General features: G+C 46.9%; 1 protein-coding gene across 1 annotated transcript; it reads right to left on the minus strand.

Moving 5' to 3' along the window:
• Positions 1 to 5,613: 5,613 nt before the first annotated feature.
• Bcdin3d (BCDIN3 domain containing RNA methyltransferase) lies at positions 5,614 to 12,016 on the minus strand. The gene is made up of 2 exons (XM_075960632.1): positions 11,756 to 12,016; positions 5,614 to 8,426 (listed from the first exon to the last, which is right to left on the minus strand). The coding sequence occupies exons 1-2, from the start codon at positions 11,996 to 11,998 to the stop codon at positions 7,839 to 7,841; spliced, it is 831 nt and encodes a 276-aa protein (XP_075816747.1). The 5' UTR covers positions 11,999 to 12,016; the 3' UTR covers positions 5,614 to 7,838.
• Between the last annotated feature and the right edge of the window lie 303 nt (positions 12,017 to 12,319).

Below are 12,319 nucleotides of genomic sequence, written 5' to 3' on the forward strand. Positions count from 1 at the left end.
ACATCGGTAACAGCAGCAATGTGGAGGGATGGACCCCTGCAGCTCGCTGACCAGCCACCTGGTCGACTAGTATGTTCCAGGTTCAATGACAGCCTTTGCTTCAAAAAATAGGATGGAGTGATCAAGGAAGACACTTGATGTCAATCTCTTTCACCATAGGCGCATGCATGCACATGCACACACACACTGTATGTGTGTACACCCCACATGACTCATACTTAAACCAAACATACACAGTGCATACAGGGACTCGGGGAGCTCTCTGTCAGTGCAGGTATGAAGACCTGAGTGTGGAGTCCACAGCACCCACATAAAAAGTTGGCTGACGCCTTTAATCCCAGCACTTGGGAGGCAGAGGCAGGCGGATCTCTGTGAGTTCGAGGCCAGCCTGTGCTGTGGGAACACATTCCATTCCTTCAGCCAGTAGCCTTTAAGAAACCAGCCCATGTGGGTGTGGTCTCTGATACTCTAAAAACAGTTGTAAAGCGTGTACTCACTCTCTTGCTTCCAGCTGCGGCTTCCGGCTGCTAGATTCTGTTCCAGTTAGCTCAGAGGACTGTTATCTAGGACAGTGATCCATAAGTTTTCCCCTTAAATAAATAACCCTAAAAAATAAATAAATAACCCTTTTATTATTCATAATTCTGAATCGGTGTGGGATTGTTTTGTGACTTCCTTCATCAAACCTGGTCTACAAGAGCTAGTTCCAGGACAGGCTCCAAAGCTACAGAGAAACCTTTGTCTCGAAAAACTAACTAACTAACTAACTAACTAACTAACTAAATAAATAAATAAATAAATAAATAAGGTAAGTAATTGAAGAAGACACCCAACATCAGCTTCTGACTTTGTGTGCATGTACATGCCTCTATCTATCTATCTATCTATCTATCTATCTATCTATCTATCTATCTATCTATCTATCTGTATATATATATACACACACACAGAGTAAAAATGAGTGCATATACTTTAAAAAAAAAACACTTGCAATCTTTTGGTTGTATTTTCCATCTCCAGCAATGAGCCATTTTCTCCTTTCCTTGATTCTTTAAGATGACTAAACCTGTTTATATGGGTGTTTTGATTTTTTTTACTACCTTGAATGTGTATATTCTTTTCAATTTTTTCTTACATTTATTTGTTTATTGTCATGGAGGACTATAGTGATATTTTGTTTGTGATCTAACAAATAAAGCTTGCCTGAAGATCAGAATGCAGAGCTACGTCACTAGTTAGCCATAGAGGCCAGGCAGTGGTGACACACACCTTTAATCCCAGGACTCTATGAGTTCAAGGTACCCTGAGCTACATGATTGAATCTCTAAAAGAGAAACACAAAGGTGATACCAGCACTTGGGAGTTACACGTCTTTAATCCCAACTCTAAGGAGGTGGAGACAGGAGTGATATGGCTGGGCAGAGACAGGAATATAAGGCAGAGGGAACGGGAGCTAAAGGTAGTCTGTGGATTCAGTCTGAGCAGGCAATTTAAGGTTTCCTAGAAACAGAAGTCTGAGGATTTGTAGAGTCAGGATTGCTCCTTCAGTCTAAGGAGTCAATAAAAGTAAAAGGTCTTTCTAGCGGCTGGCTGCTCTGCTTCTCTGATCTCTCAGCTTTCACCCCTTAACATCTTCTGAGTTTTTATTTATTAAGAACAATTAGAATTCATGCTACAGAGGACACATGCCATTGTGCAAGTGTGGCCATCGGGACAACTTCCAGAAGTTAGTTGTCTCTTGTTGTTGGTTCTGGGGCTGACTCAGGTTGTCGGGCTTGGTGGCAAGTGCCTTTACCTGCTAAGTTCTTGTCTGGCCTGGTTTGTTTGTTTTCAACATTGAATATTGTTTTGTAGCTCGGTGGCCTAGCCTTGGACTCACTGCCCTGCCTCTTGAGTGTTAGATTATCAGTGTGAGCAAAATACCCAGCTTGGTATTTTGGAACAGGATCTTACTATGTAGTCTTGGTTGACCTGGAACTCTATATGTAGATGAGGCTAGCGTCAAACTCACTGAAATCTACCAGCCTTTGCTTCCCACATACATGGGACACTAGTTGTTGCAACCTTATTATTTTTAATTTTAAAATGTGTGTCCATGTGTGAGGGTGGGCCTGCAGACACCGTGCCATGGCAGTGCATGTGGGGCTCGGAGGACAAATTTAAGAAGTTCCTTCTGGACTTCCACTCTGTTGAGACAGGATGGCTCTTGATTCATCTGCTCCCATCCCACCTTGCTGCCTAAGTCGTGGGAACACGTGAAACTTTTCTTACATGGGTCCCAGTGACTGAACTCAGTAGTTGGGCTTGCAGGGCTTGTGCTTTCTACAGCTGAGCCATCTCTCCCGCCCTCCCACGCCCTCATCTTGGTTTTTAAGACAGGGTCCCATTATCTAAGCAGAGCTTGCCAGGTGGACTAGGTCGGCCGGCCAACAAGCCCCAGGGATCTCCAGGTCTCTTCTTCTCCATCACCGAGATTACAAGTGTGTCATCACTGACTTTTGTAGGGGGTTCTGAAGATCAAACTCAGCTCCTCCTAGCTTGCATGGCAAGCAGTTTACTGGGCTGTCTCCCAGGTAGATATTTTCCCTTTACTATTCCATGGTTTGCTTTCAATTATCCACTCATGTCAAGTAACTGTAATGTTTTAACATTACATATATACCCTTGCATGTGTATATATCCACAGGATAACTTCTTCACAATGTAATTTCTAAGTATAGTATACATTTTGATAAACATTGGACAACTGCCTTCCCTAACTACCATGTCAACTTACGTTCCAACTAATGGTACACAATACAATCTATTTTCTCAGCTTTATGCAAATGAATGTTTTGCTTATGAGTGCACCACACACATACCTGGTGCTCATGGAGGTCAGAAGAGGGCCTCAGATCTCCAGGGCTAGAGTTACAGGCAGTGTGAGCTGCCATGTGGGTGCTGGGAATGAGCCCAGGTCCTCTAGAAGAGCATCCAGTGCTCTTAAGTCAACAACAACAAAACCCAGAAGCCTGTCAGTACTGCACTAATCAGATTTTTAGTCAAGTGTTAAGTTCTTATCTGCTCCCCCGCCCCCTCCCCCCAATTCTATGTAGTTCCAGCTGTCCTGGAGTTTGATATGTAAAATAAACTGGCCTGGAACTCACAGAGTTCCATCTGCGTGCGCCACCAAGCCCAGCCTGCCATTATTTTCTGTGAATGACATTTTCTGAGATTCACAAATTGTGTATGAGATTAGTCTTTTGTCAGATACATTAGAAATAATTTTCTTAGTTGGTGTTCATGACACTTTATTTTCCCCTCTTTTTAGTCAAATGCCCGTGGCTCCTGAGTATTTTGTTATGTGTGGAAACTATTAAAATATTGCATTGCTCTATGCCGACACCTGCCTGTCACCAGCTCATTCTGTCCTTGCTCTGGCCACAGGGTTCACAGGGACTGCTCCTGGCATCGTTCCACACCCTCTCACTGACAGCTGTCTCTCTTCTGTGTCTCCGGTGCCCACTGCAGCTATAGACGCCCTTCCCTGAAGCTCCACGCTCACATTAGCTGCTGTAGACATCTTCTGGTCAAGCTGAATTTGTAAAACAGGCTGAATTTAACCTTGGAAGTCCAGGGCCGTTTAGTCTGCTTCCCGGCACTATCCCGCAGCAGCTAAGGGCATGAGAGGCAGATGGAAGGACCTGGACATGGAACCTCCTCATTTGCCACAAAAGTACGTGAACCAGCCACATGCTAATGCGCATCTGAAATATGGCTGACCCAAATGGAGATGAACTTCATAGGTATTTAAATGCCAGAACTGGAAGCATCAGTGTAAGGGATGGTTGGTGGGTCTCACTCTGCTGCTAACTGAATGGAAACACTTTGTAGATATTTGATTACGTATCTAAATTTGTTTGTGTTTGTTTTTCAAGACACAGTTTCTCTGTGTAACAGCCCTGGCTAGCCTCAAACTCAGAGATTCGCCTGCCTCTGCCTCTCGAGTGCTGGGATTGAAGGCGTGCGCCATCTTCACCCAGTTTGATTACATATGTAAAATTTTTTTGGATACGCGATCTTTGTCACATAGTGTAAGTCGGCCTGGAGCTCTGTTCTCAAACTCAGCCCGAGTGCGGAGACTGTGCTGGAGTGCCCCTACACCCAGCTTGTGTCTTTTTTAAAGTGCTGAGGTTTATTCAGCTCATTCTCTATTCACGTCTGTCCCGAGGCCTGAAAGGGCTCAGCCGACTTGGTGCCATGCCTCAGACACACTGGTTTGATATAAAGATGATCTCTTCTCAGAGAAAAGGCATTTTCATGGTCTTCACAGCTCAGAGGCGATTAAGCAGCCATTGTTTGCATGGCCTCATCTTTATGAGCACTAATTACACATGTTCTTCTGGAAGTACAGCGGTTCCTCTGACTGATCAAGCAACTACTTGTCCTATAGCGTGTCCCTAGTGAGCAGGCAGCCTGCACCCGCAGGCATTCATGGCTGACATGTGCTCACTGTGACTGTGGAGATGGAGCCCCTCCATATCCTTTGCTCTCTGAGCTCGTTCTCTGCCATCAAGTCGTTTGGGACAGCTGGGCATGGTGGCACACACCTTTATTCCCAGCAGATGTAGACCTATCTCTGTAGGCTGGAGACCAGCCTGGTCTAGAGTGAGTTCCAGGACAGCCAGGGCTGCAAAACCAAGAATGAAACAAGTTATTTGGGCCAGGTTCTGAGGCCTTCAAAGCCAGTCCCACGGAAAGAAGCTCCTGTGTTCGTGCCGTTCGTTGCTGTGACAAGTCACAAGTTTAGAGGCTTGAAACCTATGCTTATTCTAGAAATCTCAGATTAAGGTCTCAGCAGGCCGTGTACCTTCTAGGGAATAAAGGAAGACTGTACCCCCTTGCCGCTCTGACTTCTGGAAGCTACCTGCATCCTTTGGCTTGTGGTCCTTCCTCAGTGCCACCCAGTCTGCTGTGGTTAAATCTCTGCTTTCCTCTTAAAGGGGAGTCCAGTTAACTTCCCTAGGTTAGGGTCCCTAATCACACCAGCAAGGCCCCTAGCGCGCTCTAACACTCACAGGCTCCCAGGACAGTATGTGGACATGCTGGGATCTAGTGTGACCCGACACAGTGACAGAATTCTTTGTACTGTCCTGGTGATGGGTGACAGAGCGTGCCCAGCAGAGCCGCATAGTAGAGTTAAGATATAGAGAGAAGGCCGGGCGGTGGTGGCACTTGGGAGGCAGAGGTAGGAGGATCTGAGTGTGAGGCCAGCCTGGTCTACAAGAGCTAGTTCCAGGACAGCTAGGACTGTTACATAGACAAACCCTGTCTCCAAAAAAAGATATACAGAGGAGGAAACTTAGCTCTGTCTCCAACTGCGACCATTCTGAGACCACCCCAACCTAGCTTTGTTTCTGTTCTTCCATTCCCACTTCTCCACCATTTAAAACGTCCAGTGGCCTTCAATCAGAGCTCCTCATTTTACACTTCCTTCTCCTGAAAAACAAAGAAGAGTCACATTTTCTGCCATTTTCCGCTGTAAGCCTCTCTACAACAAGCGTAATTGTAGGCTGCAGCATGTGCTGGAGCAGAGCGACGTCACAAAGTAGCAGCACCTTATTTCTGTTTAACACTTTATTCCGAAAAATTCCTTCTGATTTCAGGAAAAGGAGAGCGCTATTTCTGGTGTGTGGGAATGGCTATGGCTGAAGGCAGGGCCCAGGACCCGCATCCTGCCTTCAGAAGGCAGGTGCTGCCGCATGGGTGCAGTGAGTGGGGTAGACTACGGGCCGGACTACACCTATTTCAGCGCGGGGAGCAGACAGGAGCCAACTGGAGTCTCTCGTGTGTGCAATAAATGAGCGCCAAATGGGATTAGGTTGGAATAGGATTAGTTTGCTTTTGGGATCTTTTGAATCTGAGATGCCTAATAACTACTTCGGGGGATTATGATTACAAAACAGGACAGCATTAGTCTGGAGCCTTGGGGGTGGAGCTGCCATCGGGGTAAGTTAAAGCATCAGGAAAGGAAGGCCTGTTAGCAGAAGGCTAGAGAGAATCCCAAGCCGTCAGTGGTCTCTCTTCACTTGTACCAGATCAAAGTGCCTGCTAAGAACAGAACCTTCACTGTGAATGTACTTAATGCCACAGAATTGTATGCTTAAAAATGGCCAGCTCCAGTTCCAGGGGATCCGCTTCCCTCTTCTGGTGGATTTGGGCACTGCATGCACATGGTGCACAGACATACATGCAGACCAAACAAAATACACATACCATAAATAAATTAAAATGGCTACCATGACAAATATTGTCACATAAATTTTGCTGCAATAAAGAAATTCAAGGCCGGGCATGACAATGTAAGCCTTTTGTTGTTGTTTTTTCGAGACAGGGTTTCTCTGGAGCTTTGGAGCCTGTCCTGGAATTAGCTCTTGTAGACCAGGCTGGCCTCGAACTCACAGAGATCTACCTGCCTCTGCCTTCCAAGTGCTGGGATTAAAGGTTTATGTTGTTGCCAGGTGGTGGTTCAAGGCCAGACTGGTCAATATAACAATCTCCAAGACAACCAAGACTACCTAGAGATGCCTTTGGTCAAAAAACAAAACAAAAATTAAAACAAAATCAAACCAGGCTGGGATGGACTCAGTGGCAGAGTCTTGCCAGTGGGTACAAGGTCCCATGTTCAATCTGGTCCTGAAAACTAAAGAGAGACGGCAAAGGAAGAGGAAGAGAAAGCAAGATTGCTGAGCTGTATTGTAGAACCAAATCACAAATCACTACCTGTCTTAGGGTTCATAATTAAATTCTTTTTGTTGTTTTTTTGTGGGGGATGAGAAGGCTAGGGATCAAACCTTATAGGTACTGAGTAAACAGTCTACAGTTAAGCTTTACCCTGAGCCCTAAACATCTGTTGTCATCACACTGGTTTTGTTTTTTTGAAGACAGGAGGGACTCATATAGGCCAGGCTGGCCTTAAAGCTGTCCTTGAACTCCTGATCCTCCTGCCCCTGCCTTTCAAGTGCTAGCTAGCATCTGCCACTCTACCCAGCTTCTAAGTATTTTTTAAAATGGTGTGTGTCTTTTAGTGCATAACTACTGCGTGAGGCTTGGCCTCCTCTAGAAAGATGAAATGCTTTCCCTCCTGACCACTCCCTGTAGCCAGTCCAGGGCCTCTCGCTGCAGATTTCATCACGAGGCTCTGTTTCAAGGCAGCCAAGCAAGTCCAGAAAAGGCTGGAGATCCAGGGTGGATTTAAGGAGTTCAAAGAAGTGGCAGTGTGCAGCTCCGGAGATGGCTCAACACTGAAGAGCACTGACTGCTCTTCCAGAGGACCCACATTCAATTCCCAGCACTCACAGACCCGACACTCTCACACAGACATACATGCAGGCAAAATGCCAATGCACATAAAGTAAAAATAAGTAAATAGAAGAGAAGACACAGTTTACTAACCCGGTCTGACTTTTATAAACACCCCACAGAGCTGGGGGTGTAGCTTGTGGGTAGACTATGTGACTAGCACACACAAGACCCTAACTTTGGTACCCAGCAAACAAGACAGCTTTCAAAGGCAGTTTCACTCCCCAGGACAATCTCCATCCAGACGCCTAGCTCACTGCTCTCTGAATTCATTCCCCTCAGGGGCTATCCAAACATCGGGAACACAGACACTAATTCTTTCAGTTGCTTGCTTCAGACACTTTGCCAAAAGTTCCTGCCAGGTCTGGAGCTCGATTGCTCCAGGATGTGAATGCGATTCTCAGTATGAAAGCGTTACATTGTGTCCCTGGTGCTCTTCCTGCTTGCCCTCCTATTCAGAATTCCCATTTCTTCCTTTCTGTCTCTTTGTCAGCGGTTCAGGGTTGATGAGTCTCCACGGTGTGCTTTGCTCTGAAGAGCAGAAGGCTTCGGTCCCAGCTGGTGTTGCCGAAGCAGCGCACTAATTCCATTGCATGGTCCTGCGTCAGGATCCGCACGATCTGACTGGCCATATCGCCTCGGATGGTGAGAGAGCTGAAGTGATCAAAGTTATGGAGTCCCAGCTTTCGGAGGCGCCTTGCAGCAGCCCGGTAACACTTCCAGGGCTGTGGTTCCACAAGGAGGTAGTGACAGAGAGAGGAGAGATGGGCCAGGAACTCCCACAGACCACGGTCCCCATGGTTCAGATGAATCCACATGGTTACTGACATGCAGAAGACAATGTCAAAAACAGAACGTCCAAACTGGCCTAAGAAAGAAGTCAAGGGAACCTTCCTGTTCCTTTGATCCATGATGTCCAGGGTGATAAAGGTCAAAGCATCGGGAAAAGGGCATGCTTTTTCGGCTCGTTCCACAAGGACTGGATCTATATCACAGCAGAGGAGGCGGAGGTCTCTGGAGGCACCTGAGCAGGGCTCCCCATCACGCAGGGAAAGGAAATGTTTGCACAGAGCCACACTCAGGTCCTAGAGGAATCCAAAAGAGTCTTGTCATTGCAGCTCTCAAACACTGAGCCGAAAAGATATCTCTCATCCTTTGAGACTGCCACTTAGCTCTTACTGTACCAACGTGAGGCTCTTAACTTAATAATCTAAAGAGGCTACGGGTTTTCATGCGCAGACTCTCAGCGCCCTCCAGAGGCTGACGGCTGTAATGCACCTGCCCTAGATCCTACATTCTATTTTTTTTTTTTTGAGTCACTCTTAAGTGGTTCATGCTGACCTCAAACTCATTATGTAGCTGAGGATGGTCTCGAACTCCTGCTCCTCCTGAGTACTGGATTACCTGTGTGCACCATGCCTGGCCACCTATATCCTGACACTTGTGTAGTTGGAAGTGTAGCTCAAATGACGTGACAAAGGTAGCAAAGAGCCCGTGGCAGATGCATTTTCTTTTTCTGGGTGTCTCATATCCAAAGGCAAGGGATTCAGAAGTGTGAGTGGGGTCCCTTCTCTCTGGAAGGTGAGGACTACAGTAAGCATGACCTTGTGAAAACCTGTTTCTTAGACGTAGCTGGCAAGGTCCGGATTCTAGCAATCCAGCCTTCGTTCCTACTGCCCGAGCTTTCACCACCTCAAGTCATTGTGAATGTTTCTAGCTGTGTCTCATGACATGATTCTTACCATCTTAGCAAACTTCTGACTCAAACGAGACACCAGCTCATTCCTTTGAAACTATTATAGTTATGGAGGCACTGTAACTAATTCAAACATCTTGTTTTATATAGTTTCTCCAAGGTGTTCCCTAGTCTTTTCACGCAGGTGAAGAACATGCACAGAGGAAACCACGCAGATGTCCACTAACGAGGCAAGTAAGAAGAACATCATTAAGACGGAATAATAGCTGGCGGTGGCGCACGCCTTTAGTCCCAGCACCCAGGAGGCAGAGGCAGGCAGATCCCTGAGTTTGGGCCAGCCTGGTCTATATAGCTAGTTCCAGGACAGCCAGGGCTACACAGAGAAACCCTGTTTCAAAAAACCAAAGAGGGGAAAAAGAAAGAATATTAGTAACATTGTAAAGTAGAGGATCTTGGCTTAACACACCAAAATAGAGTATTTTTACCTCCACTACTGACTGAATTTTCAGTTCAGTGCTGCTGACTAGAAAGTCAAGCCACAATGAAAATACATGGCAAGTTTTCCTTTTTTGTTTTTTTGCAAACAAGTCTCACTATGTAGGTGAGGCTGGTCTCCAACTGTGGCGCTCCTGCTCCAGTCTCTCAAGTGCTGGCATTACTGACATGTACCGACAGAGCGGACATGCAGGCTTCCTTTAAAAAAAATCCCAAAGTGGGAAAACTAAACTATATTAATTACGGACAGGAAAGGAGTAAGATAGAAACAAAAGCAAATAATAGGCTAGTTGTTCCCTGTGGGTGAAGAAGGGCTTTTATAAATAGGAAACGGCACATAAAGAACCTCTGGGGTAGATAACGCTTTATTTATTTATTTATTTTTTACTCTGACAGTGGCCATAAAGGTTGCCTTATAATCATAAAGTATAGGCATGTTTGTGTACTAGTATGAGGGTATAGAATAATTAACAAAAAACTCTGTATTTTAAAAATTATGGCTCAAGGAAGACTTAAGCTACACTGAGTTCCTTTTTCCACAGTAGACTTTCCTGACTTTTAAAATTTTACTTTTATGTATGTGTGTACACATGTGTCTTGGCGCTTACATATGCCATGTGTGCAAGTGCCCGGAGAGGCTGGAGGAGAACATTGGGTCCTCTGGAAGAGCGGCAAGCACCTGGTACTTGCTGTACCTCTAGCAAGTGCTCTGAAGGTGCTTCCTCTGGCCTTCCTACCTTTTTAAACGGTACCTAAGTCATCTGTGGAGTCATCTTAAAACATAGATGCTGACTTAGCAGACACGGGAAAGGCCAAGAGCCTGCACTTCATATAAACATCAAAGAAGTCATGCTAACGCAGCTCAGAGTCATACCTGAAGGCACAAGAACCCACACTGCGCTACTAAGCCTGCCTCCTTCCTTCAGTCTGACCCTGTGTGTATGGTCAACACGCATCCAGGGCAGTGTAGCTACTACAGTGAGACCCTAGGTAAAATAAAAAAATAAATCGTATTTGGGAACAACTGCTTTAGCCCATCACTGCTGTGTCCCTTCTATTGTGTTTTTATGTAGGATGTTTTCAACTTTAAAATCTTCAGTGGGGGCTAGAGAGATGGCTCAGTGGTTAAGAGCATTGTCTGCTCTTCCAGAGGTCCTGAGTTCAATTCCCGGCAACCACATGGTGGCTCACAACCATCTGTAATGGGGTCTGGTGCCCTCTTCTGGCCTGCAGACATACACACAGACAGAATATTGTATGCATAATAAATAAATAAATTAATAAATAAATCTTCAGTGGCTTCCGGGTTCCTTTTAGGAAGTCTTTTTCTGTTTTTCTCCCACATTCTAATGAAGCTGGCAAGGGACACAAAGCCCCATCTGCTTATATCCGAAGCTACTCAGCTGAGCCCTCACGGTCTTCAACCATCTACCAACGTTTCTTTCTTTCTTTCTTCTTCTTTTTTTTTAATGGTTTTTGGAAACAGCCTCACTGGCCGGGATCCCACCCTTATCTTTTGGGTGCTAGCATCACACCGGGGCCACCCGAGTCTCTTCTGCCACTCTGGAGTGATGGGCATGGGTCCTAACTTTGGCAATATTTGTAGTCGTGGGGTAAAACTGCCTGCTCCATTAAGACATCCGTGGCTACAAAGAGGTGAGATTGGCATTTCCTTGTTTTGCATGTGGTTTCGACTATAATCATTACACACCTTAAAACACTTTGCGGTGGGCAGGATGGTTAAGGCCTCCCTCCTCTGGCGGAAGGATCTGTTTTGTTCCTTGATCCTCTCTAGTGTTCACTGTTGCACTCTGTCAGCACAAGTTTAAGTAAATACATAGCTGGCTCCAGGTCTGGCCTGCACTGGATATCTGGAGCCTTACATTTCAGACATGATTCTGTCTCCCTGGCTCTTTTCTTCTAGGAACCAGTGTTCCCAGATGTGGGCCCCGGTTCCCCAGCCAGGAGGCCAGCAAACCAGGAGAGGAGGCAAGCGCCGGAAATCCAGATAAGCCGGTCCTCCTCCCCCACGGTCCTCCTAACTCGGTGGCGGGGGGGGGGGGGGGCAGCGGGAGAGCTGGGAAGTGCACGTGTCCGTCAACGCTAAACTTTAAAAGCCCGCTTCGGGCAAGTTCTGATGGCACGCCCAGGTCAGAACCACAGGGGACCTGGAGGCGACAATTGCTTGGCTCCCAGCGCTCCGATCCCTCCCGTGTCACTCACCCCGGAGTTACACCCCACGTCGAGCCCTAGGATCGGCCTCCTCTCGGGACCCTCGGGAGGGAAGAGCTGTCGAAGAAGCTCCCGGGGTAGAAGGCGGAGCCTTTGCTCGGGAGGGTGGAAGCGAGAATAATGAGGGAAATTTCCGAACGGGGCGGCTCCGGGTTTCAGAGCTCCCGGATTCTCAGTCTCCACAGCCTCTTCTGCTGCCAACTTCTCGGCCCCCAACTTCTCGGCCGCCGCCATTAGCCTCGGTCCCTCAGTCTGGGCGGAACCGGAAGCCCGGAACCTGCGGCGGGTGCAGGCGTGCGCCAGTGCGCGTGCGCTTAGGGGAGAGGTCAGGAGGATGGCGGGCCGAGGTAGGGAAGAAAGACCCCAGAGTGTAGGCAGTTGGGGCTTGCGGCAGCCTACTGAAGGCCGGGATCATCCCTTCTTACTTAATAGAGTTGCCAAAATTGAGGCCAACTGACCAAAACAAGAAGTTTTGGGGGTCTTGGAAATCAAGTTGGTCCAATTCCCTTTTGTTTCAAATGCACAAAGCAAGACCCAAAGGAGAGTCTGGGGTAG

Source organism: Microtus pennsylvanicus, chromosome 2 (assembly GCF_037038515.1).
Source record: "Microtus pennsylvanicus isolate mMicPen1 chromosome 2, mMicPen1.hap1, whole genome shotgun sequence".
In the NCBI taxonomy this organism is placed as follows: Eukaryota; Metazoa; Chordata; class Mammalia; order Rodentia; family Cricetidae; genus Microtus; species Microtus pennsylvanicus.

What these genes read in the sequence shown, in the direction of transcription:
- Bcdin3d (XM_075960632.1), bottom strand. Translation starts at nt 11,998, where the DNA reads ATGGCGGCGGCCGAGAAGTTGGGGGCCGAGAAGTTGGCAGCAGAAGAG. An exon ending in ACGTGGGGTGTAACTCCGGG is followed by an intron (nt 8,427 to 11,755) that starts GTGAGTGACACG and finishes GGATTCCTCTAG; the next exon opens with GACCTGAGTGTGGCTCTGTG.